Raw genomic sequence first — 27095 nt, 5'->3', positions numbered from 1 at the left:
ATATTAAAAGTATTATCAATTTTATGTTTATATGTATTATTATAAAGTCTGGCCTTGAACGCCTTGACTGTTTACTTCTGGAGTTGTTTACTAGTTTCAAGTAGTTGTACTATGCTACGGTCAATGCCTTATATAATATAAATATATATGGCCTATTTATAGTTTTGAATGGATATAAATAGTAGCAGCTGCTATCAGGTTATTCTTCGGAAAGTTTCGGGAAGTTTCGGTACATTTCTCGGTTTCGACGCAATCAAAATATTGGGGAAGATTAAAAATGAGCTGTACTTTTATACCTAACATAAATGGCCAATAATGAATTATGATCGTTAATAGAAGCCACAACGGAAATGAATGGTTGTCATTGTTTGACTCTATTAATGTGTACAAATATACCTACGTAGTTGTTTTCTCGTGTTAAGTAATTTTTATTATTAACTTACACACCATACCGATCAATTTATTCAAATAGTCACAGTTTTTTCCATCAACATATTTTTTTCCAGTCGTCAACCTTGTCCCCTCTTGTCACTTTTTGTTCTAAAAGATATAAAAAGAAAAAAAAATCTGTGAAAAACTAACTGTTTTGCGTTAATCATGGACAAGCGATTCTTTAACATGATGTAAACAATACAAAGCAATTACTTTTACGAAGAAATTAATGATTAAATAATAAATCTGTCATATATACCATTATTGTTCGTTGAAATTTTTCAATGTAATTCCAAATTGCGGTTGGCAAAATAAATAATTCCACAAGCAAAATTCTTCGATTATCTTTTTTTACATAAAATCTGGTAACTTTATTTGTTTTTAATGCTATTCACATAAACTTCCTTCCGTCAGAAAATTTGTAACTTACCATATCAGTGACTAGAAATTTGAAATTACTTTTAAGGTACGTCTGTGTACCATTTAGCGACCTGATATTTAGCGACTGACTAAGGTAAGGTTGAGAGAAAAAAAAAGAACAAATTTAAACCAAATACCCGAAACAAAATATGAAATTTAACATATACACTTGTGTTCGTGTGTACAGAATAACCCAAGTGATCGCTACAAACATTATTATTCAGATAATGAAGTACATTTAAAGTCATAAAAACATCCTGCTTTCGGTACTCAATTATTTTGTCATTTATTACCTAATTTTATATAAAAACACATAACCTTAAAAATATTTAAATCTTAATCTAATTCAATCACACTCTTTACTCGCTTCATTTCAAAGATTATGTTCATAGAAATTAAATGTTGAACGTTTAGACTTTCAAACTTTAGGAATAACATCAAACAAATTAAATTAAAGAAATTATTCATATCTATCAATTTAATCATCTTGTTTGTGCTATGTGCGGAAACAATAAGTTTTATTAAACTTCATGTCAAAATGCCAGATTTTGATTGGTTAATACGAGTGAGACAATTTACTCTAACCCATGGCAAATACTCTATTACCCTTCACGGAGACGCTTGCTCAAATGTGCGCTTTAATAAATACGGATGATTGTTATGTACAAGACGACATAGTTTATTACTTTGAATTTGAAATTTAATAGACAGTAATAACAGATAATTCAGTATAATAAATTAATTAACAAATACCTGAGAGGGTGATAGAGCAGATTGGTACCCCTCGAAAAGACATTGTCAACCTTGGCTTCGCCTCAGTTGACAAAGTTTTCTCGGGGTAACAATCTGCTCCATCACCCTCTCAGCTATGTGTTATATATATAGTGAACCTGATGAGCGGTAGCCGTTTTTCTGCCTTGCTACTGAGGTCGTCTAAAGCAGAGAAAAGACCAGGACCCAAGACAAAAGAAGGGTTGCTTTTTCCATAATTATTATGTCCTAAAATTATATATAGTTGTTCAAGGGGGAAACGAATGAGTCCGTTTTTTTTTTCTAAACATTTTAACCATACATTTTAACATTGAAGTTCCTCCTTTTATCTGTTAAAACACAAAAGGTTTATCGAATATCAGTCAAAAGAAAATCATCGTTTCAAGAAACCACAGTTAGACTACCATATCTCTGTCCTTCATATGAGTATGTTTTTTTTTTCTCAAACACGAAAAGAAGATAACTCCAAACAACAAACAAACAAAACTACATAAAAAAAATACTCGTCAGAGAAACAGTATTATTCATAACATACATTGCATATAAGGAGAGAAACAGCATTATGCATAACATACATTGCATATAAGTTAAATATAAGAAGTAAAAACTAAATACTTGAATTCTATAAGGATCAATTTCCACTAAATTTCAGTAAAAAAAAACACTTTATCAATGAAACAGATTCAAAATAACATGACGATACTTTTTCTTACACAATCATACAAACAAACGTTAACAAACCAATCGATTTGACGAGTTCAGCACTTTCAACAGTTTTTTTATAGTTTGTTCTTATGTCGTTCTGTCATACCACTATCTCAGGTGAGAGAATAGTTGGCGCCTACATTTTACGTGTGCCTGTCACAAGTCGGAGCCTGTTTTAAGTGATTGTCGTTTATTGCTATTTCTCATATTTTTTTTGTAAAGTTTATTATTATTTTGTGCTGTTATACAATTGTCCAGCGTTAAGGGAGGTTTGAAACCTTCAAACATGTTTTCGGTAAATTGTTTTGTTATGAATAAGTTTTATCAATTGAATTGTAATAACATAATTTTCATGACGGGACCTTTAATAGCCGACTTTCATTTGGCAATCATACCACATCTTCTTTTTTATATACGGTTTTTTTCTCTCTCTCATTTTATACGGCCTTACGATTGCCTAATTGCTTACATATATTTCTATTCCGTTATATTTGGATTTTCCCTTATCTATTTCTATCTTTTGTAACTGTGGAAAAAGTTTGTAGAACTGTCTTGTAAAACAAGTTTTTAGAACTAGTATCTAATTTTAAGTCTTTGTTTAGTACTGCACGGGCATTTCTTAGGCGGTATTACGGATGGGGTTCTATAGTCATATATAAGTCCGATACTTGTAGAGTATGTATCGAGGTGCTCACAGTAACTTCTTAGTGCAACACGTTCTGCATAGTATGTCCGCCGCAGGTTCTGACCAAGACCATAATGCTACTGGTGAAAATCATCATGATACAGATTTGACTACCGATGAGGCCATTTCACATTTCACTTCAGCTGTAAACAACCGCTTTAGAAAAACAGAAAGAGTCGTTGATTAAACATTTTAAAAGTCGGTTAGGCCAAAGCACAAAGGCAACTGGTGTCGACCAAACAGAATTTACATTCAAGAGCGAAGGAATCAAGATTCAAAATTCGTTTAATTTCGAACGCTGGGATAAACTTTCCGCCATTGAAAGGTGTTTAAAGTTGGGCAACGTTACAGAAATTAGTAATATCGTTTCCGAGGAGAAATAAATACTTCGTAAGCGGAATAAGATCCAATAAATAGCTGATAGACACGGTTGGGACACGGTAAAGGAATATTTGGATAGTCCGTTGGCAGAAAATAAAGAAGATGCTAGTGATTTACATGCTGCTATTTCTAGGGTTGCTCAAAGAAGAAATTCTAAGCCATACAATACACCCGATACTGCAAATAGTGGTTCAAGTCGAGGAACATTTAATTCCAGAAGCTTTTTTCGTAGCCTTAGCCAAGTCAGTGGTATAGACGGGGTAAAAGAAATATTCAAGTGTTTCTATTGCAATCATCCCGGACACTTCGCACGGAACTGTCCCTAAAGATGTATCCCTACAGCAACTTTTAGTGCACCAAAGTCCATACAGGATCAACACACGGGAAAGACACAGTAACCGCACAGCAACAGACGCAGATGAAGTTGAGTATTTATTTGAATTTGGTAACAATTATGAGAAAAATTTGACGAACATTTTGAAAATTTTAAAGGAAATTTAAAAAAAAAACATTCATCATTTTGGAAAAAATTTACTTCATGCTAATGATTTTATTATGAACATCATTCATTTTGGTTATAGAATTCCGTTTTTTGATGATCCACTTTCTGTTTTTCTCAAAACAGAAGTTAATTGTTCATTTGCGGTTAATCCACTTACTGTATCGGTTAATAGTTTGTCAAGTTGTATACAGATAACCAAAATGTTGTACATATTGTTAAAAGGAAGCATGGAAATGGAGTTACAGGAAATTGCTTTGTAAGTATATTCCACATTTGTTTATCTTGTGATATTTTCTTAGATGTTGAATGGATTCCTAAAGATGAAAATTATTACGCATATACTATCTGAGTAAAATCTTTGATTATGATGATTTGGGCGTTTCAAAGCATATTTTTACGTATTTTGGTTTATTGTGGGGACCATTCACATGTGATTCTTTTGCGGATTCTAAAAACAAAAAAGTAGAATTTTTAAATTCTAAATATTTTACTCCGGATACCTCGGGGGTCGATGCTTTCGCATATGATAGGTCTGGCCATAATAACTGGTTAGTTCTTCCAGTTTATTTAGTGAGTAAATGTTTATATCATATGCAGTTATGTATAGCTAGAGGTACATTAGTAGTACCAAAATGGAAATCAGCATTGTTTTGGCCTATTTTAGTCAATTGATTTACAGACTGATTTAAAGATTTTGTAATAGAATTTAGAGAGTATGTAAAACCTATGAACTTTGAAATATTAAGGAGAATTGTTTGGAAATTTGGAAATTCTAATAATCTCAAGAAATTGAGAGCAGTAGTTTTATTTCTGTTAGGTTTTCTGTTTTTTTTTTAGGTATAGCGAATTAGTCAACATCAAGAACAATATTGAATTCAATGACAGTCATATAAAAATGTGTATTGAGAAAAGTAAAACAGTACAGAATAGAAGGGGCAATTCTGTTGTTATAGCTGCTACAGGTACATATTTATGTCCAGTTCTTTGGTTGAAAAGGTATATCGGTTTATCTAAGTTGAATTTGAATTCAGATAATTATATTTTAAGGGCGCTTTCTTACTTTTTTTTAAATCTAAAGCTGTTTATAAATTATGCAGTATTAACAATCCATTATCATATACTAGAGCTAGGGAGATTTTGTTAGAGAGTTTGGCAGACATTGGTTTAGATAAGTCTAAGTTTGTGCTTCATAGTTTAAGAAGCGGTGTCGCTTCCACTGGTGAAAATCGAGGTTTATCTGATAGGTTACTTAAAGCTCATGGTAGATGGGCTTCTGATAAAGCCAAAGATGGGTATATTATAAAGACACTTTAAAATCTCAGATGGCTGTCTCTTTGAATCTGGGTATATAATCCTCATAAAACATTTTTTTCCTTTTTTACATCGAAGTTTCTGCGAGCAAACCAAGCCTACATTTTGACTTGCCTCTTATTTAGCAATGTAGATAGATTAGAAATGTTTTAAACTCGAACGAATTTATGAGAGATGATTTAAATATATTTCTATTCCGTTATATTTGGATTTTCCCTTATCTATTTCTATCTTTAGTAACTGTAAAACAAGTCCAATACTTGTATAGTATGTATCGAGGTGCTCACAGTAACTTCTAAGTACAACACGTATAGTATATTATTTGCATTATATTATAATGATTTAGCGTAGAATAGCTAGGTGTGTGTTTGTTTAGAGATGGTTGTAATGCTCTTATTATCTTTATTAAATGTTGCATCGCTAGGAAAATAATAAGTTACTGCGAGCAAACCAAGCCTACATTTTGACTTGCCTATTATTAAGCCATTAGATAGATTAGAAATGTTTTGAATTCGGACGAATTTATGAGGGAGAATTTAAATTCACTTCTTTTGTACTTTGATGGATCCTTGTCTCATTGGCAATCATTCCGCATCTCCTTATTTTCTAAAAAGTCTTTAGCAAAAAAAAATTTAGTAAAAACGCAGATGATTGAGAAATTTACCCCTGTCCAGTGTTTATGCGCTCATCCAAAAATACAAAATGTTTTTAACTCTAAAATGGTAATAGCCTTTCTACGAGTCCAGGGTTTGTAACACAAATCCATATACGAAAAAAATGTTCTGAATGAATAAAACTACAATTATAAAAGTAATTAAAAAATTATGTTCAATATAATCAGCTATTCGACTATCAGCTTTTAGAAAAGCTATTACTTGTTTACTTGTATTCGTCAATAAACTTCTTACCTACACAGACGCGTGATCATAGCCGCAACACCTGTAAGTAAAATGTATTTGTAAAACAAGTTTGTCTCATTCACATTACAAGATCTACAAAAACAAGTTGCTTGATAAATACACATGTATAGCAATTTAATTTTTATAATAGTTCAAAAATAGATTTATAATCATGTATGCATTGTTTGAAACTCACGTGATTCGGAAATCATCAAGTTATTACTAGATAATGATCCAAATCGATAATTAATACATACATCATATCAAAATAATGTGTTTTTTTCTATGTATAACATGTATAATGAAATTGCAATATGTTCTGTATTTCATGAATATAAAAAAAATAATACGTAAACATTACTATCAACTATACAAAATATGGAGCGCTGCAATAACAATACTAATGGTATTATATTATAATTAAACGTTCACAAAAACGCACAGTTATTTTTCGTCCATACTTTCTAATGTTTTACATTGTAAGTAACACAGAGTTGTTCTGAATTCTGTGTCAAACAATCGCATTAATTATTACAGACGCATTACTGATAACATAAGAGTTATCTCCCTTTACTAATTTTTCAAATTGCAGTGTTATAACTATCCACATATTTTTTTTTATAAAAGTACATTTCTTTTCATACGAAGAGAAGTGAGGCTTATTCATCTTTGCTGGTATTTCGTTGCGAATATAACATAATTTTATTATTGTAACGTGTAACCGGGCGACGGCGTTTTAATACTTTTATCCTCGGGTTTGTACCAGTTTCCTGGGATTTGAAGAGCAATGCATTTCTAAAGTCAAACAGTTCACGCTTGACTACCAGATATAAAACAAATACTACCTAAAATGAATTCAACACATATCAACCTAACCCGAACCTGGTAAATTAAAACTGTTTAAAACCCTTTGAGTCTGATACTGGTTAAAACCAAATGTTTGGAACTGTAGGCTTAAACCTAATGTATGAAACAAATTTAAACTATGTAAACTTTCGTATGAAACCTTGTTGAAAAATATGTCTATAACCGTCGGAACCACAGGGTAGCACTAAGGCATTGTTTATCAGCAAACGCTCACTGCAATAGTGAGAGATGTGTAACGCAAAACCAGCCCTGTTTGGACAATTTGTACCGAACCAACCGTCACAGCCTTTCTCAAACACTTCACTTTGTTTAACTACTTCTGCTGCTTACTTTAAACTATTTACGTGCCTACCTTTCCGATCTGTTCTGTCTACTGTCTTCGGCACAAATGACAACTTTAACTGAGTAGCTACCCACTATTTATACTAGGAACGCGGACCTCGGAAGAGAGCACCCTAACAGCAACTGTACAGGTAAAGCGTCTTATAGCCACCACGGATAAAGGGATGATTTTCGATGCCGATTTCAACGATAGCAAAATCAAATGGCTAAATTCCGAAAGAATCGGCGAAAAAATAACTGTAGAAATATAATAATATTCATAAACTGAAAATTCGTAACATTATGCTAGGTATACTTGACTAGGTATATATCTTGTATATTCTTACATTGGTACATGTACCAGTTAATTATCGGATTTATCCTGTCTAGAAAGATAAATTATCGAAAAGTCTGAGCCTCGTCGAAGACGTTAATATGGATAATTTAACTATCGAGATTGGATACATCCTATAATCTACGAGTAACTATGTAAGAATCTATCTCTGTAATGATTATCAAATAAATTTTCATTTTTAACCGTATTTTCGATGTAAAAATTGGTTATTGATTTGGTGATGTACGGCGGGCGGGCTTGCGGGCGGGCGGTCGGTCGGGCGGCTGCCAAACAGTGTCCGTTCATTGCAAACGCTTGGATGAACTTGTTTCAAATTTTGATATATTGTTTATTGTGACTTAATGAAGGTCAAGTTCAATTTTCACGATTTTAGCTTTTCCCCTTGTCAAGTTATATATCCACTTCCAATAGTGAAAAGTGGTACCTATTATGTGATTGAGTTATTTCCCTTTAAACAGAAATGTTTAATTATATATGTAAAGTTTGCTTACACTTACAGATAGCTTTTATAGATTTTTAAAAGACATTGTATTAATGATAAATAACATTTTGGATTTTTCTTCTTTTCTTTGGTAATTTGATTGAAGAATTTTGTGGTAGGTTTGTTTTTTATTCTGTATAAACTAATTTTCTGAATGCTTTATATGTTTTTTTTTATGAAGTGAACTCCTATAAAAACTAAGCTTAAATTGCCTATTAATAAACATCGATTTAGATTTCTGATTTTGGATTTAATTTCATCAAAAATTGAATTCTCAGGGATCTTTGATATGATGATTCTAACAATGCGGTTGAATCATATCTAATTTTATTGATTATAATTTGAAGATAGATATATATTACATCATATCTAATTTTAGAAAACTATTTGTTTATAATTTATTCAGTTTGAGTTATTTCCCTTTGAACAGAAAATTATATGGATAAAATTAAACTATGTTTCATTTCAATATAAATTAATTATATATAGGGTTCTTTCAAATGCTGAATCTAAACCTTATTTAGATATTAGATTTTTGGGTCCAGTTTTCAAGTTGGTCCAAATAGGGTGTTGCTAAACGGCGGAAACAGAAAACGGAACGGAATACGGAACGGAAACGGAAAACGGAAACAGAAAGAATTAAAAACCAATTGTTCAGAGAACAATTGACGGTCTTTCCACCTCGACTTCAATAATGGTGAATGAAATTTAAAAAAAACTTCAAGATGCCATTTCAAGTTCATATGATTTGTGACTTCAAACTGAATTTAAGAATATAAGATTTATAGTTACTTTTCATTGAATTAGTACGAAATAGGATACTTCCGGTTAAAATAATATCAATTCCGGTTAGTCATTTAAAAGGTCAAATATTTACCAACCAAATGCAAAACAACTAATGGTTTTAAAATGGACCTGTATGAATTTTTAGCAAAGGTCAAAATCTAGAACGTCAAATTGACCTTTGACCTTGACCTCAATTTCAAGGTCATAGGTCAGTCATCCCAAATTAAAAGATCCCAGGTCATTCACTTGTATGGTTTAGGATTAATACTGATTTCAAATACATAAGGGGAGAAAATCTCGATAAAGGGTGACCAAAACACTTCGACTTAAATAGGTTGAAGTTGCGCCATATTGTAAACAATTATTTGGCAAACACATCATATCATTAACTGTTACGGTTTCTTTTGAATAAAGATAACAAGCAACATTCAAAATTAAGAACATGACCTTGACCTTTGACACTGACCCCAATTTCCTCCAAATGGACCAAGGACTTCATATCAAAAGAGTTAAGGCCTCTGTGACTTATGATGTATGAATTTATTCAACATATCACCTATGTTAAACGTTGAATTTTTCAAAGGGAAATAACTCCAATAAAATGTCATCGAATCACTTCAGTAAAAACTAAACCAAAACATTCTTAAGAGTAGACGAACAATTCGGTGAAAAAAGTTTGTTGATATCTTTTACGGTTTCAGAGAAATAAAGATAACAAGCAAAAGGGGATGCGGGGAGATAACTCCTATAAGAATAACTGTTATGTTACACAGGGTGAAGCTGTACGACTTAATTGGCCAAATATCCTTTCGATATATCTTTAAACAAAAAAGCATCTCAGACGGCAGAAGAAAAAAAAAAATAATTAAAAAACCAAACAGAGAACAATTGAAGGTCTTTTCACCCGAAATGATATATTTGATATGAAAATAACAATATCCAGTTGAAGATGTCATTTCCAGTGTCAAATGATAGATTTTTGTATACTGGTTCCAGAAATATATGGTTTCTATACATTGTTGTTTGAAATAAGGGAGTTAATATGTTACTTCCGGTTTGAAAAATGTAATTTCCGCTATTATTTGATAGTTTACTTGACACTGATTCCAAAAATATATGGTTCTATATACTTTTACATTACATAAAAAAAAAGCTACTTCCGGTTTACACAAGGTCACTTCCGGTTGGATTTTTCAAGGTCATATGGCTAACAACCTAATGCAAAAAGTCCCATGGCTTTATCATGTATTCATAGGAAGTAAAAGTAAAGGTCAAAATCTAGAACGTCAAATTTACCTATGACCATGACCTTAATTTCAAGGTCAAAAACCAATGACCTCAAATCAAAAGACGCTAGGTCTTTATTATGTATGGTTAATGTATTATATCACCATACGCATAATTTTAAATATAATAGGGGAGAAAACTCCCATTTGATGTCTACGTACCCTTTCAACCAAAATGTATGTGTTATGACATGTCGCAACTAATACTTTAGTAAAAAATATGTTGTCGATATCTTAAACGGTTTTCGAAAATAAGTTGACCTTTGACCTTGACCTCAAATTTATGTTTATAAACCCAGGACCTCAAATACACATACCTTAGGTCTGTATTACTTACCATTCATGTGATACATTAAAATATCACTTATGTCAAATTCAAAAGGGGAAATAACTGTCATATGGAGTCTACGAATTGATTCGGTTAAAATTCACAAATCATCCTTAGGATAATGAGCAATTTAGTAATATAAATTTGTCGCTTTCTTTTACGGTTACGCAGGACATCTCGGAACAATGAAAAGTCAAAATTTAGAACATGACCTTGACCTTTGACTTTGACCTCAAATTTATTTTTATGAACCCAGGACCTAAAATACACGTACCTTAGGTCTGTATTACTTACCATTCATGTGATACATTGACATATCACTTATGTCAAATTCAAAAGGGGAAATAACTATCATATGGAGTCCACGAATTGATTCGGTTAAAATTGACAAATCATCCTTAGGATATAACGAGCAATTTAGTAAAATAAATTTGTCGCTTTCTTTTACGGTTACGGAGGAGATATCGGAATAATGAAAAGTCAAAATTTAGAACATGACCTTAACCTTTTACCTTGACCTCAAATTTATTTTTATGAACCCAGGACCTAAAATACACGTACCTTAGGTCTGTATTACTTACCATTCATGTGAAACATTGAGATATCGCTTATGTCAAATTCAAAAGGAGAAATAACTGTCATATGGAGTCTACGAATTGATTCGGTTAAAATTTGACAAATCATCCTGAGGATATAACGAGCAATTTAGTAAAATAAATTTGTTGCTTTCTTTTACGGTTACGGAGGAGATCTAACCACAAAGAAAACAGTGTTTGGGGAGATAACTCTTACAATAGAAAGTCTTCGACTAAACAGGGTCAGTCTCAAAAGCACAATAACTGTTCGATCTCATATGCAAAAAATCTAAGCGACATCTTGCGAAACCACAAACAAGTTTTGAAATTTGGCGGAAGAAAATAAAATAATCAGAACAAAAACAATAGGTATTTCCACAAAATTGTGGAAAGACCTAATAATCAGAACAAAAGCAAAAGGTCTTTCTACAAAAGTGGAAAGACCTTATAATCAGAACAAAAGCAAACGGTCTTTCCACGAAAAGTGGAAAGACCTAATTAACATCTTTTTGGTTATGTTATCTACATACAAATGTGTATATAGTATAACACATGTTTACAAGAAAGAAAAACAGATGAATAAATTTAAAATAAAAGATTTTAGAGCATAAAGTATTGAAATAATTAAAAGGAGATAATGAGACTATGTTTTTGAAATATTTGATAAGGTCATGGCTACGTCGTTCATGTGATTCAGTATAGTCTGTTCGACTTTTCGTATTTAAATAACAAATATTGGATACATGTCAATAAAATAGTAACCCAAAAACACAAAAAAAATCTACATACGGCCTAAAAAGATGGACATTGGCCTAAATTCTATAGATAGGTTGTGAAGTAATAAAATTTTGGGAAATGCTTTTTATCGTTTTTACTTTGTTTTTTTTAATTGCCTTGAATCAAGATTAGTGATGTGGTGTATCTTGTTGCGTTGTTCTGCATTGGTGATTCCCGTTGTATCTTTTCTTGTATAATGGAAAGAAAACATAAAAGAAACCTAATGGGACAATGATGGATGGACAACAACCGATAAGGAAACCCGGGAAGTAGAATAGAAACTAGAATACACTTTATTTTTGTGTAAAAATTGACAAAATCACTCACTATACAAAGCCTTTCTCACCCGATTACAATACTGAAGTATGCTGTTTGGTATTAACGTCGGAAACGCATTACACCTCCATTTCAAATCAATAAATACGAATAGATGTGAAACAAATTGCGGAAAATTAGTAGCCTTCATGGATAATCGATTTGCACAGTGCCCTCACCAAGTTAGTCGTAGTCATGTCCTAGGGTTTTTAAACTCAAAGTTTTTCACACTGCTTTAAGTTAGTAAGTAAGTAAGTAAGTAAATAATTTATTATAGTGTCACAATCTAATATACATCATCATATACAATATAAAAATCTTTAAAACAATGTTAGATCCCTGCCTTTAAGACATATGAGACACTTTCATGCTTTTCAAAATAAAAGTATATGCTATTATGTAAAATGAATATTTAAATAATAAAAATTTTCATATGATACTAAAAATTCTAAATACTCGTTAAAATTCATTTATACATTCAGTAAAGATTAAAAATTTACAAATTTATCTTCCTACGTTTAAACATAAGATGCAATGTCTTGGCTAATAAAACTTGGGTATCATCGCAGTTCATAATAAAATCAAACTTGTCATCAGAATAAAAACAATTAAAAGAGTTGTTCAGAGCATTAATATAATTAAAAAGTTCTTCTCCTATATCTGAGTAAAAATTACAGTCTATTAAAAAATGTTGTTCTGTCTCTATAGAATTGTCATTGCAGAAAAGACAAAGTCTATCACATAATGGGGTGGTCGGCTTGGTGTAACGTCCGGTCTCAACCGCAAGCGGCAGTGATCCACATCGAAAGTTAGATAAAATGCGACGATGGTCACGAAATTTGACTGTTTTAACGAATAAACTAGTTTTACAATTGTTTTTAAACCTTCTGAATGATCTTAGCTTGTTTCCATTTACAGAATTTTTATCATCAAAAACATCAGTTAACCATTTCTCACGATCCATAGCTGTTAATTTGTTTTGAGCCGTTTGTAGCTTTTGTTTGGTTGTTATGCTGAGATTGATTAAATAGTTTAATTCATATTTTCTCAGTAAAGCTAATACACGTGAATGCCATGATCGTTGTTTTGTCTTACTAGTTTCATGGATAGTCCGAACTATTCTATCATCCTCTAAATTAAAAAGTTTGAAAAATAATCTTATTACTTCAATGTTCTGTTTTGTTTTTACCGTTTCCATCCCATATCACCACGAACGGCTAGATTGGTGGAGTTTTTAAAGGCCCCTAAAAAGTATCGATATGACCTATTTTGCACAGTTTCTAGTTGCTTATGTTCCGATATACGCCAAATACTACATTTTTGTAGATCCATACAACAAAACAGGTTGAACAAGGTTTTCATATAATTTTTCGTATATATCAAAGTCCATTCCGCCACAGGCTATAAATTTAGTATAAAGTGCTGACAAAGCTCGACTGGCTGATTTTCTCACCTCTCTTAACTGTAAATCTCCAGTCTAGGTGTTCATCTATCCACATACCAAGATACCTATATTTGCTGTCATATTTCACAACGGTATTTCCACAAGTAAAATAAAAGTTAGATCGAGGTGATGACCCACATCTGAAATGCACTACACTAGTTTTGTCAAAACTAATACAAAGTCTCCATTTGGAACACCATTTATGAACAATATCCAACATTTGCTGAAGGTATTTTTCGTTGGGCGCCAATAGAACAATGTCATCTGCGTATAACAATATCGAAAGCATACTATCTGCATTTATTGGTAAACCCAAATTTAAAGAGTTGATTTCATCTGCCAGATCGTTTACATAAACTGAAAACAACGTCGGGGATAACTTACATCCTTGTTTCACTCCTAAATTAACGTTAAACATGTCTGTCATGTACCCATTGATTGTTACTGCATAACGAACATCTACGTACAGTGACTGTACCTTTCAAGAACTTTCCATTTATACCAAGTGCCATCAATTTATACCACAACATTTCTCTGTTCACGGTGTCAAAGGCCTTTTTTGCGTCGATAAAGCACGCAAACGTCGATCTACGTTCAATTTTCCTATTAGTAATTAGAGTTGTTAAAGCGTAAAGATGTTCCATACAGCCACGATCCTTCCTGAAACCGTTTTGTTCGTTAGCTAGTATTTTATTGTCTTCTAACCAAGATGACAATCGTACATTTAAAATGTCAGCATATATTTTACAAGGAATTGACATAAGAGCTATTCATCTATACCCCAGGGGATCACGGTTGTCTTTATCTGGTTTTAAAATAGGATTGATCAAAATTTGGTTCCAAGTTTCCGGTACAACTCCGTTATCGAATGCAAATTTTATGATCTTGAATATCATATCAACACATGAATTGTTGCGAAGAAATTCTGCGCATATCTGGTCTAACCCGGTGGACTTATTCAATTTTGCACGATATACAGATTTTTCCACGTCCTCATATGAAATATCAGAGTTTAATGTGTCCGAGTTATTCTCAATGTTGTTCACTAGATTATTATTTACTTGTTGTTGAATAAATGTTAAAAATCTCTCATCGTATTCTCCGTCGCTAGTGTTATACAAATGTTTGTATTCATTTTTCCAGGTTTCATACACAATATTTATATCCTTGCTGATGTTACCATTTGATAGGCGGACTTCCGTTGGTATTGTATTTTGCCTATCCTTTGCAATTCCTAGTTTTCCTATTTTTCGCCAGAAAGCCTTCGTATTACTTTCTTTCGATAAATCAAAAAGTTCTTTTTGTTGACGTAATTGATAATTACGTTTTTCCTTCCGCAGAAGTTTATCAAAATCATTTCTTGCTGTTACGAATTGTTCTCTTAGACGTTTTTTCCTCGGTCCACATATCTTACATTTAAGCCAAACTTTCTCCTGTTCACATTCTTTGTCCCAATGTTCCTGAAGGTTTTCGTTCCAATATGGTTTATATTTTGACTTTCTACTAGTTATTTTATGCTGATCATCATGTGCACTCTTTTGCCCTATTTTTTAGATAACTTCACTATTAATTAATTGAAATAAATTACTATATGCTTCGTCAACGTCTCGTCTATCTGCAAGTGCATTTTCTATTTTGTTTATTGTTTGGTCAATTTTTTCTCGAGCATTGTCATCATTTAAGAAACCGTTAGGAATTTGGTAAGATTTTGATTTATTTGAAATTCTTTTTAAATTTGTCGGAAACTTCAACACTGTATTAAGAGGTACAGCTGCTTCCCTTTTTATTACTGCCTGTAGCACTGAATGATCTGGTATTTAGCTGCACTCTTGAAGATCTAAACAATCAATAATATCAGACATGGTTTTCACATCAAAGTCTATGCACGAGTTTAGATTTTCGTGAGTTGTGAATATATAGTCAACTACCGATTTACTACGTTTCGAGATGCATGTAAAGTCTTGTTTTCCCTTTCTTCCGTTTATCATACACATATTACAGTCGACTAGAAAGTCAATGAGTAAATGTCCATTTGCATTTGATCCTTGGTCAATTACCTCCCGAATCGGTAGCTCGTCTACCCCTTCAATATAATCAGATGAATCCGAACATCTAGAGTTAAAATCTCCGACTATATAGAATTTGCCTAAATTCTGATACATAACACTTGTCTAGGAAGATCGGAGTATAATTGTTCGGGGTTATTTGTACGTGTTGAGCCTTTAGGTGGTAAGTAACACACACATATACAAAAAGTTTCATAAGCATTGGTAAATTTCATCCAGAGTATGTCTTCTATGCTTTCATCTAATATTTAAATCTTGTACTGTTGTTCAATAATATCTTTTACGAATACTCCAACTCCTCCAGATCAACGTTTTGCTTTTTTGTGATTAATTTTTCGATTGTTTCCATAGAAATGATAGCCGTCTATATTAAGTTTATTTTTACAAATCAGAAACGTTTCACACACACAAATGATGTCGCAGCTCAAATGTTCTAAAACAGTTTTTCGAAAATTATAATTATCACTTTCAACATGTTGTGACCAACCGCCTACATTCAAAACACCAAGCAACAATTCCTACCTTCCATTAAGTTGTGACTGATTTCGCTGAAAATTTCGCACTAGTTTTCCTTGTGAGACTTTAAAGTCGTTTAATTTTCCCATCTCTTTCAAAATGGTGCGCATGTTGGAATTTGCCACTCTGGTTTCATATGGAATGTCACTTTCAATATATACGTTTCTATACTTTTGGATTTTTCTAAGTTCTTTTTTCTTTTCCATAATTTCTACTTTGTTCTGTTTTGATTGTAATCTTGCTATAACAACGCCAGGTCATGGTCCATTCGACTGTTTCCTCTCTACCGTTTCGACTATGACGTTTTTGAGTTTCATTCCATCTTTGACCATTGATATAACATTGTTTTTCAGACAATTATTAGTTGGTGTTTCATTTTTATCTACTGGGAACATTTAAACAATAATATTTTTTCCTCTTTCATTATCTTCTGTTTTTGTTTAATTAGATTTCTTCACAACCGATGCATATAACTTTTCAGCGCTGTTTAACCTATTCTTCATAGAATTTATTTCTGATTTTATTTCTTTCCTAACATTGTTGGATTCATTTTCTATTTTTGTATCAACAGCAGTCATCAGTTTTTGAGATATCTTTTGTTCTAATCTATTTTCTAGTTCTGTCATTTGTTTTGATAATGTAGAAAAAGCTGACTTCAATTCTAGAGAAAGACTTATTACGAGAGATTTCAGATCCAAGTTATCACCGTCCGTAACATTTGCATTATCGAATTGTTCTTGAGTGTTTTTCGTCTTTTTGTTTTGGGTTATACTTAATTCTGAATCTGAGGCTGATAAGTTTCTTTTCCTACTTTGTTTATTTTTAGTCATTTTATGTGTTGGTTCCCTATGCACAATGACTTCTTCAATTACAACAATTTTATCAAAGTCAATTTTGTTATCCCGGATTTTATTACCGGACATCTTGTTCAATTATCACCGGGCGTATCAACAGAAAAAAAATTCTTTGCACTGTTCGACTGTTTAACCCCAAACTTACACAGTCAACTGTGTTATACTGATTAAATGCAAATAATGATGTTATAATGTCAATTGTTTCATAAATGTTCACTTTCAAGTGTAGATATTTTCATATAATTGTCTCTCAATTTGCGTGCTACTTCTTGACATTAGGTGCGTTCGTTCATATCGCTTTAAGTATCATGCCGCTTAATTCTTCTCTGAAAATTCAATCCCTCTCAAGAAGCCGTGATATTTATTTCATAATATTACAATTGAAAATAGTGTCACTCATTCAGTATGCTGTTTTACTTTGGTTGAAAACATTAAAAGATAGATGAAAGATACCAAAGGGACATTCAAACTCACAAGTCGAAAACAAACTGACAACACCATGACTAAAAAAAGACAAAAAAAGACAAAAATACCAAAAGACAAACAATAGTACACAAAACACTACATATAAACTAAAGGCTGAGCAACACGAACCCCACAAAAAACTGGAGGTGATCTCAGTGTCTTCGGAAGGGTAAACAGACCCAGCTTCACATGTGACACCCGCTAACATAGACATGAATCTATATTCATTCACACTGAAGAAATGTTGAATTTGAAAGTTACTTTTATTTATATTCGTAGTTTTTAAAGATTTTGATGCTATATCATGACAACTGAAAACTCATTCTTCTTTGTTCTTTTTTATGACGGAAATACTTTATTTTACACTACGCATCTGATTGTTTGAGTGTTTCTACTGGCCAAACACCCGATTTTCCAAGATATCATTGATATCATTTACTAAAAACACCTGACCCAGAACAGTTCCTTGAGATACCCCAGAATCAACGTCCTGTTGGACCTGTTTGATGTTGTCCAATTTACCACGACTCTTTGCTTGCGGATGCATAGGAATGAGTAAATCCAACATTTTACCTAGTTTCCTGTAACTGTTTAATTTCGATTTAAGTAGTTTATATGGGACTTTTTCAAAATATAACATAAATATATCTGTAACGTGTCCTAATCGATGTTTTTGACGCAATCATTGATTACAGCACATAGTTGCAACTAGGATATTAACGAAAATAAAATTGAGAATAGAAATGGGGAATGTGTCAAAGAGACAACAACCCGACCAAAGAACGGAAAACAGCATTGATGATATTATAATAATCTAGCTGGTTACGCATTATGTTGGAGCATACTTTATGTTAGAGCATCTTGCAGAGACTGCATGTTTGAGATACTTAGCGCAAATGCACAAAGGTCTCCTGTTGTCCATTCATCGGGTATAAAGATGGTATTGATGACTGTTGAAAAATTGGTGAATAATGATATGATAGCTGCTAATTCATTTTATATGTTTTAGACATTCTATGACTTATTTCGTCTGGCCCTCATACTTTTGATGTATTGAGTCCATATTCTAATTTTTTTCTCGTCCCTACTTAAGTTATTATGTCTTTCCATTTTGGATATAACGGTTTATTTAGTGGTACATATTTAGTTGATGTCTTCATCGTTCATACAATTATAGTGAATTGTTCATTCAATGTTTCTGCTCCGTCATGGTCGTTTTCTGCTGATAGACCTGCTTTAGTCTTTAGTGGTGGTATAATTTGAGAGCTCTTTTTCATGATCTGACCTGGCCCTACCAAGTGAGCTTTTCTCGTCACTTGGCGTCCGTCTTCCGTATTTGTCTTAGTTAGCTTTTCAAAAATCTTCTTTGAGATTACTGAGCCAAATGTTACCGAACACTTGTCTTAAAGGAAGTCGTCTGACAGTTTTTGTTAAACTCGGCAACAATTATCACTGGTGGATAACCCTGCCTGGCAGCCAAGATAGCCGACATGGCTAAATTTAAAACATAAGGATAAAATGCGAGTGCTATAGCGAAAACCTGATGTGAAAAACATGTTTAGAATGTTGACCTCTACCTAATGTCCATTCACGTCAAAACGGTCAAATAATTTCTTATAGGATTTATCGCCCTTATATAACGAATTTTACCACTTCCCATGCTAGGCTATTATATTGAAATATATAATAAATAGATAGAAACTTTTAATAGCAAAGACAAGATCACAAGGAGGTCAAAATGTCCGGCGCAATCGTTAGTCGACTCGTTATTGGAGTTTTTGTTCTTAATGAATTTACCAATCTTTGGTGTGTTTGCCAATTGTCTTGAAAACTATAAGCGATAGTTAGAAACTTTCAAAACAAAAAATGATCAGCAAGATAAGATCTACATACAAGTCAAAATTTCCGTTATAGTAAGTAGACTTTTTAAAGTAACAATTTCCCTTAATGACGACTTTGTTTATCCTCTCTTGTGTTTTGGATTAAAAACTAAAGAAGATAGAGTGATTTTTGTCATGAACTATTCAAGTCTATAATGTTGGAGAGTTCCCATTGTTTTAGATGCACATAGACCTAGATGAATGACACGTGATCTGTATAGCCTCGTGTTTTTTATAGCTGTTATGTATTTCCAAATCTGTTTGCTATTTTCTTTGATATCTAGCTCCTATCCTATTGTCAACATAATTGTTGTGTGAATTCGTTACTTCAGTCGTTATTGATATTTTTGTAGTTCTTTCCGTTTTCCCCCTTAAATTCCGTCCATATAAATATTTCTTTCCGTTTCCGTTCCGTTTTCCGTTTCCGCCGTTTAACAACACCCGTCCAAATAAGCTCCAAAATTAAACTTTGTTTGATTTCAACAAATTTGAATTTATGGGGTTCTTTGAAATGCTGAATCTAACCATGTATTTAGAGATTTTGGATTGTGGGCTCCTTTATCAAATTGGTCTATATTGAGGTCCAAAGGGACCTAAATTAAACTTTTATTTGATCTCATCAAAAATTGAATTCTTGGGGTTCTTCGATATGCTGGTTCTAACAATGGACTTAGATTTTGGATATTGGACCATAATCATATAATAGGTAAATGTGCAATTTCAAATTTTTCAGTTCTTTGACCATATTCATTTTGTGTCACAAACTTATGCTGTGTCAAATATTCAATCACAATTCAAATTATGAGCTGTTTTAAGCTTTAATGTAGTATCCATACTTGCTCAACTGTACAGGGTTCGACCTCTGCAGGAAATCCGGTTTGCTGTCACTCGGACAGCCTCTTGTTGATAATTACCCTTCTAGTGCCTTCCACTAAGTTGTCAATTTCCTTAACACCTGTAAGCACATTTCGATTCCCCCAGTGATTGAGCTGACAAAGGTTTTGACATTTAAACTCAGACAATAATCTGAGATCATCGGCAACCACACTTTGATTATTTTTTTTTATACAATGAGCCCAAAAGGTTTAATTAGAGAGATATATGTATCACATGTTCTAGGTTTATAAAATATGTGTAGTTTTAACGGTATTGGTATCACTACAAACCAGTAAAAGTCTAAAATGGCCTATATCTGTACTCGACTGTACTGATTTTTACTCGACCAGTCTGAATTGGTCTGAATTTTACTCGACATTACTCGACCCCAGTCTTAACCATACTCGACTGTACTGATTTGTACTTGACCCTTATCTTTGCCATTGAAAATAGTCTGAACTATTACTCGACCAGTCTGAAACAGTCTTAACCCTTTCTCGACCTGTACTCGACCTATTTTTTTTCAGTCTAAACCATACTCGACCAAAGGTCTGAACAATACTCGACCAGTCTGAACCACACTGGACCAAATAACCTCTACTTTTTCAAAATTTTAACTGTTAAAATAAATTTCTTTTTAACTGACATGACAACAGCCACAATAAAATAAAGATATATATTATAAAAAACAGATTTTTACATTCTCACATGATTCTCAGATATAATCTTATATAATAATTTAATTATATTAATTTTTTTAGAGTTTTGTTAAAAAAAGATTTTCTTTTACCTAAAAACCACACCTATACTGAGGGTAATTAAACCTGGTAAACGGACAGAAAGTCACAGGACAAAAAGTCACAAGACATAAAGTCACAAATTTGATAGGACAAAGTCACAGGACAAAAAGTCACAAATAATTTGTTGACAATTGTGTGAATATATAAGAGAAAGATCTTGAAATATTTTAGGTGCTTCTTTTTTGGCATGTGTTTTTTTTTTTTAATTAATTTTCCTAAATTCCTAAATAAAAACTACATAGGTTTCATGGTTACATACAAAAAATGTACAATAGTTATATAATTATCTTTTTAATGAAGTAACAACAGCCAACAAAATCACTGAAATTGTTTAATCTTATTTTAGAAATATATCTATTATTATAATTTGGGATATATCATATACAATATATATCAAAAAGGGATAAAAATTAAAGAAATTAATAAAATTGTTCTTCTGATTAGTGGTGAAGTATAAAGTAATACCTCCTGCTTGGGGCAAACTCATGAAAAAGATCACACCTGGTTAGAGAGTATTAAATTCTAAATAACATTCATTCAAAATTGCAACATCCTGTGAAACTTAAATCGCAAGGCCTTTTGAATTCACTAGATAAGTAATACACGAGTTTAAGAAAAATAGGGCTTTCTTTTTACCTGTAAAACACACATGTACTGAGGTAATTAAACCTTATTAAAGTGCTTCTTGTATGCCATGTCTTTAATTTTGACAAAAAATATTTAAATTTAATTGAAATAAATTTATACTGTAAGTTTGGAACACATTTCCTTTTTTAAAAGTTTATCACAGGATTACTATGGAAGTTCTATTATCATGATTATATTAAATTCTTGGTTTAACAAAACAAAGGTGTCATTTTTTAAATTTATTAAGTTGCTTTATATGCTATTTTATATATATTTTAATAATTTAATTTTGGATGTAACGCGTCTTCTGATTGGCTGACGTTGTTTTGTTTATCAGCTCATAGACATAATTTTGTCATGTGACCGTGACGTCATCGACGTTTTTTCATGGTTTACTCCGGTTTAAAATGGAATTTAGAATTAAATTATAAGAAATGACTGTCATATTTTTTCTGTCTATTCGAAATAACATAACAAATGTGGTGCACACTTTAAAATAACCCGCTACGCGGGTTATTCAGTGTGCACCACATTTTTGATGTTATTTCTTCATAGACAGAAAAAATATAACAGTCATTCCTTAAATAAAAAAAATGTTCACTGCATTATTAACTAAACTCAACTGACACCATTAATCTATACAAGGCTTAAGTTAATGGTGAAAATTGTCCAGTAACCATAAAATATATCTGAAACATTCAAAAAATTTTGAATAACATTGAAAATATTAGTCACAATTCAGTTTTGAGATTATTTGATCAGCTTGTTTTTTTTTTATTTTAAAGGTGATATATATGTATGTACATAAGTGTTGATGAATATGGTGAAGTTATATCATGTTTATTGTGAAATTTTGGTTTCAATGCTATATTGAATACATTCTTAATTTCAAATTGTTGTTCAAATTTCTAGCCAGGGGAAATAGCTGTTGTTAAAAACAGTTCCTAAATTGATGAAATACAATAGATAGATACAAAAAATAGGTCTAGGTTGGTTAAGACTTGGTCGAGTATGGTTCAGACTAGGTCGAGTATGGTTCAGACTAGGTCGAGCATGGTTCAGACACGTATAAAATGGTTAAGTACTGGTCGAGTAAGGGTCGAGTACAAGTTCAGACTGTTAAGTATGGTTCAGACTACAGTCGAGTATTATTAAGTAAATTTCAGACCAATTAAGACGGGTCGAGTAAAAATCAGTACAGTCGAGTACAGATATAGGCCATTTCAGACTTTTACTGGTTTGTAGTGTATCTTCCATGTTACTTGAACTACTGCCAAGGTTTATCTAATATGTCTAAAGCGATCTTTATTCTGGTATTTACTTACACATGAAGGCAAGCACGAAGTGCATGCAAATGTTGTCTATTATTCGCTATGAATCAAAGTAAAATGTGGGGTTAATATCAAAGAGACAGCAACCAAACAAACGAGGCAAGTAACTAAAAACATCAGTAGGTCATCTTTGATACGGCCTTATACTATAGACTAAATGGTAAATGTCTTAACACTTTGTCACGTGTCAAGGGCTCTTATTTCTTATGAGTCTATATAAAAGATGTGATTTCTTTTAAAACGTTTAACAATCAAAGAACTATCAATAACAATTAAATACCATCTTTAAAAGGAAATAGATTATAACGGCATTTGTTGTAACATACTTTCACAAAGATGTTGTTCAATGAAACGGATATCCTGCATTTATCATGCTTTTCAATAAAATATGATCAAATCGATGAAATAAACTCCTCCTTAATTATTGAAAACTATCATTCTGTATTGACAATAATATAGTGGTGTAAATTAGTTACACCCATTCGATCTAACCCCTTCACAGTATATGCAATACTTACATCTCTTTTTATAAGCCGTCCATTGAATGCCGATTTGCATTCCATAATTACTCTACCATGCTTATATCTGAGAGTAGTAATCACCTTTCTTGTGTTCTTAATTCTGATGGACCTTACCCATTTAAATCCGTTGTCCATTCGGAAAATACTTTAAGTTTCCTTATGCTGTGTCTTGTGTAATGGTTTTATCTTTTGGTCGTTTTTCGTTTTTATTTTACATCGCATTGTTATTAAAACAAATAAGGGGATGTGGTATAATTAGCAATGAGACAACTATAAACCACATTTCAAATGAAGTGGATGAAAGAAATTACCGCCTATGGCCTTCAACAATAAGAAAAACCCATACCGTTTAGTCGGCTATAAAATGCTTCGACATGAAAAATATGAGACAATTCAATTTAGAAAACTAACAGCTCATCTATAACAAAACAATTTATGACAGACACGAACCTATTTAACTTCAGGCTCCTGACTTGCGTCAGGCACATTTACATTGTGGCGGGGTAATCATGTTTGAAGGCACCAACCCTACCAAACCTTGGATAGTGGTGTAACTGCACAATACAAGAAAAAACTATGCAAAACAATAAACGAAAAACAAATATGAAAAACGCACAAAACGAAAACCACTCACTTACTTTTTTGAAGACGCCAACTGCATCCCAAACACCCAGAAACCTGGGACATGGGCCAATGATGTAATGTCATTATAACATAAGAACAAATTAACTATAAAAATCAGTTGAAAAGGGCTGAACTCATCAGATCGATACAAAGCAGAAAAAACATCTAACAAAAAAAAAAAAGAAGCGGTCAGGTCGTTTTTGACTTGTGAGTTTGAATATCTATTTGGTATTTTCGCCTCTCTTTTGATATATGTTTTTACAATACACACCGGACAATATTTTACAGAAAATGATAAATCCGTGATTGGCTTTACAACAAGATCTTTACCAATCCCCACCCAACCGTCTTTATTTGTGTTAATATGATGTAGCGTTCAGCATTAGGTTTTTAGGGTTGACACGGCTTAGAGTTTACTTTAAAAATACAATGTACTAGTGGTCCAACTCTGATAAATATATAAGAAAATGCTGGATAATATTTATCAATTTTGTTTTCTTTCTCTCCAACAGGCTTTATATAACCATGAGTACTAGGAGGTTTCTGTTATATGTTAAAGCAGCGAGTAATGGCAAGGACATTGGCGATTGTCCTTTCTCCCAGAGAGTTCTGATGTTTTGCAAATTGAAAGTGCCATCAGATAAAATAGACATAACGACAGTTGATATTGCAAATAAATCAGACGAATTCATACGTCTTAATCCTGGTGGAACAGTTCCTGTGCTTGTCGACATTAAAAATGAAAATAAAGTTATTGCCGATTCAGCAGATATTACCAGATATTTAGATAATGAATTTCCTGAATGTGATTGCAAAGTAGGTTATACAGGACCCGCGCTTGATGTATGTTCCGGAGTTTTTCCAAAGTTAGCATCATTACTGAAAAATGAAGATCAAGAAAAAAACGATTCCTTGAAAACTGAATTAATTTCGGAATTATCAAAAGTGAATGAATATCTCAAAAGTGATTCTCATAAAGGCAAATTTCTCATTGGAGAAGAAATGAATGAGATTGATTGTATGTTTTTGCCCCGTCTTCGACACGTCATAGTTGCAGCAGACCACTATGCGGGTATCAAAATTCCAGATGAAATGACTGCGTTAAAACAGTATGTCGATGATGCTTACAAGACGGAGACATTCTCTGCAACATGTTGCCCAGATGACGAAATAATAAAAGGATGGTCAAGACATTTCTTCTGATTTTGAGTCTGAAAATTAAATTTCATACAAACGGTTAAAACATTTTGTTATTTCACGAATATAACGCTGGTTGGTAGAATAGAAAAGTAAACCTAAAAGACAAAAAATGTTTCCTTTCATTACCGGTATATGTTGAGGTACATGTACGTGCTGTTCAGTCTCTAGCTTTCTATATTGTGTTTTGCAGACTGTTGTTTGTCTTTTGTTAGTTCTTCGTATATTTTTCTATAATATTATCAGTTCGTTTTCGACTAATGAATCCAAATGACGTAGATGCTACTAACTATAAAATATCATACGGCCTTCAACAGTGAGCAAAACCCTCACTGCAAGTTCAGGATCACTTTATATTACCGCACACCGGATATTGCTTGTACATGCCACCTAATACATAATGCACATGACCCAAATTCAGAATTAATTACTAGCAGGGATCCAGTAGCAATGTAAGGTACAACGGAACAATAAACGAAAAAAAAACTGTTTATGTAGTGAACACTGAAAAGGACACGATATGAAAGTATGATTGACAATGAGAAGCTATCCAGCTGACACCAAATGACGTAGAAATAAGCTAATACAGATCACGTTCGACCATTTACAATGAGCAAACCCCATACCGCATTGCAAATTAGGATTAAGATAAAGATCTTTGATATAATAATACCTTCCCCTCCCGCATACATGTATAGTGAATGTACAATGACCGAAAATGAAATATACTGAGGGGGGCTATAGAAATGCAAGACTAAAAGAAATTTGCAGTTATTGAATCAGATTTTAATAAATAATCTATAACATCAATTCATGGTTCGTTATATTACTTAAACTTTCTTTCAACGTTACACAATCAAGAAACTAATGACGCATTTTTCCGTATCTTATTTCTATCTGGTTTTCGGTCTTCAGTGTCGGCTGTATATGGGTACCGTTGTTCCGTTATAAAGCTTCTAATCTTAATTGCATTAATCGACAAAGGTTTCTGACTGTTCTGCGCGGGGATGATTTGTCATTCCTGTTGAAATGGACCTATATGGACGAGAACAGACGCGTCAGCCCTACTCATCCCACACATGGTCACTGGGATTAAAGCCATGAGAAAGGGTAGGCCATTCATACTCGTCAACTCCATTAACATTCAGAACATTTTGAACTAAGCTAGAAGTGTGCGCACGCGCATTATCATGTTGGAATGTCAATTGATTGACTTGCCCATGATGTTGTAGCTCTGTAACGACAACTAGATGAAACGTGTCGTCAATGTAGCGTCTATCTTTTAATTACCAACCGTATCCAAAAATGGGTGTTAATAGCGCACTGTGCAATTACATCTCCACCATTAGATCTGTCTCGTTCAAGTACACAGTTATCTACATAGCGTTCATTTTCTCTTCTGCTGTTCGCCGTCTGCAAAATTGACATCATACAATGATTTATCGGAAATCATCAGGCGGGTCCGGTTTGTCCGCTGTTACAGTTGTTGATTTTCCAATTGTAGTCTATTTCGTTTATGACGTATAATGTCTCCTACAGTGAATGTGACGACGTTTCAGTATACGGGACACTATCCTAGCATTTATTTCTCTGCTATGGCGTCCACTTATCTGGATTGCGGTTGGCGTCGCGGTCATGAATCGATGCCGCAAAGGCGTAGCCTGATGTCATTTCGATGGCGCCGCGTGTTTACATGC

General features: G+C 32.8%; 1 protein-coding gene across 2 annotated transcripts; it reads left to right on the top strand.

Moving 5' to 3' along the window:
* Positions 1 to 4768: 4768 nt before the first annotated feature.
* LOC127718453 (uncharacterized) lies at positions 4769 to 25444 on the top strand. 2 transcript variants are annotated; one of them, XM_052224486.1, is made up of 2 exons: positions 4769 to 4858; positions 24714 to 25444. In XM_052224486.1, the coding sequence occupies exon 2, from the start codon at positions 24727 to 24729 to the stop codon at positions 25402 to 25404; it is 678 nt and encodes a 225-aa protein (XP_052080446.1). In that variant the 5' UTR covers positions 4769 to 4858; positions 24714 to 24726; the 3' UTR covers positions 25405 to 25444. The 2 variants fall into 2 exon arrangements, with proteins under 2 accessions (XP_052080446.1, XP_052080445.1); XM_052224485.1 differs by lacking the exon at positions 4769 to 4858 and adding an exon at positions 6090 to 6148.
* The last annotated feature ends 1651 nt before the right edge of the window (positions 25445 to 27095 follow it).

Source organism: Mytilus californianus, unplaced genomic scaffold (assembly GCF_021869535.1).
Source record: "Mytilus californianus isolate M0D057914Y unplaced genomic scaffold, xbMytCali1.0.p SCAF_1, whole genome shotgun sequence".
In the NCBI taxonomy this organism is placed as follows: domain Eukaryota; kingdom Metazoa; phylum Mollusca; class Bivalvia; order Mytilida; family Mytilidae; genus Mytilus; species Mytilus californianus.
This window is presented reverse-complemented; position numbering and strand designations above follow the sequence as displayed.

Coding starts and splice junctions, on each gene's coding strand:
- LOC127718453 (XM_052224486.1), top strand. CDS start 24,727: ATGAGTACTAGGAGGTTTCTGTTATATGTTAAAGCAGCGAGTAATGGC.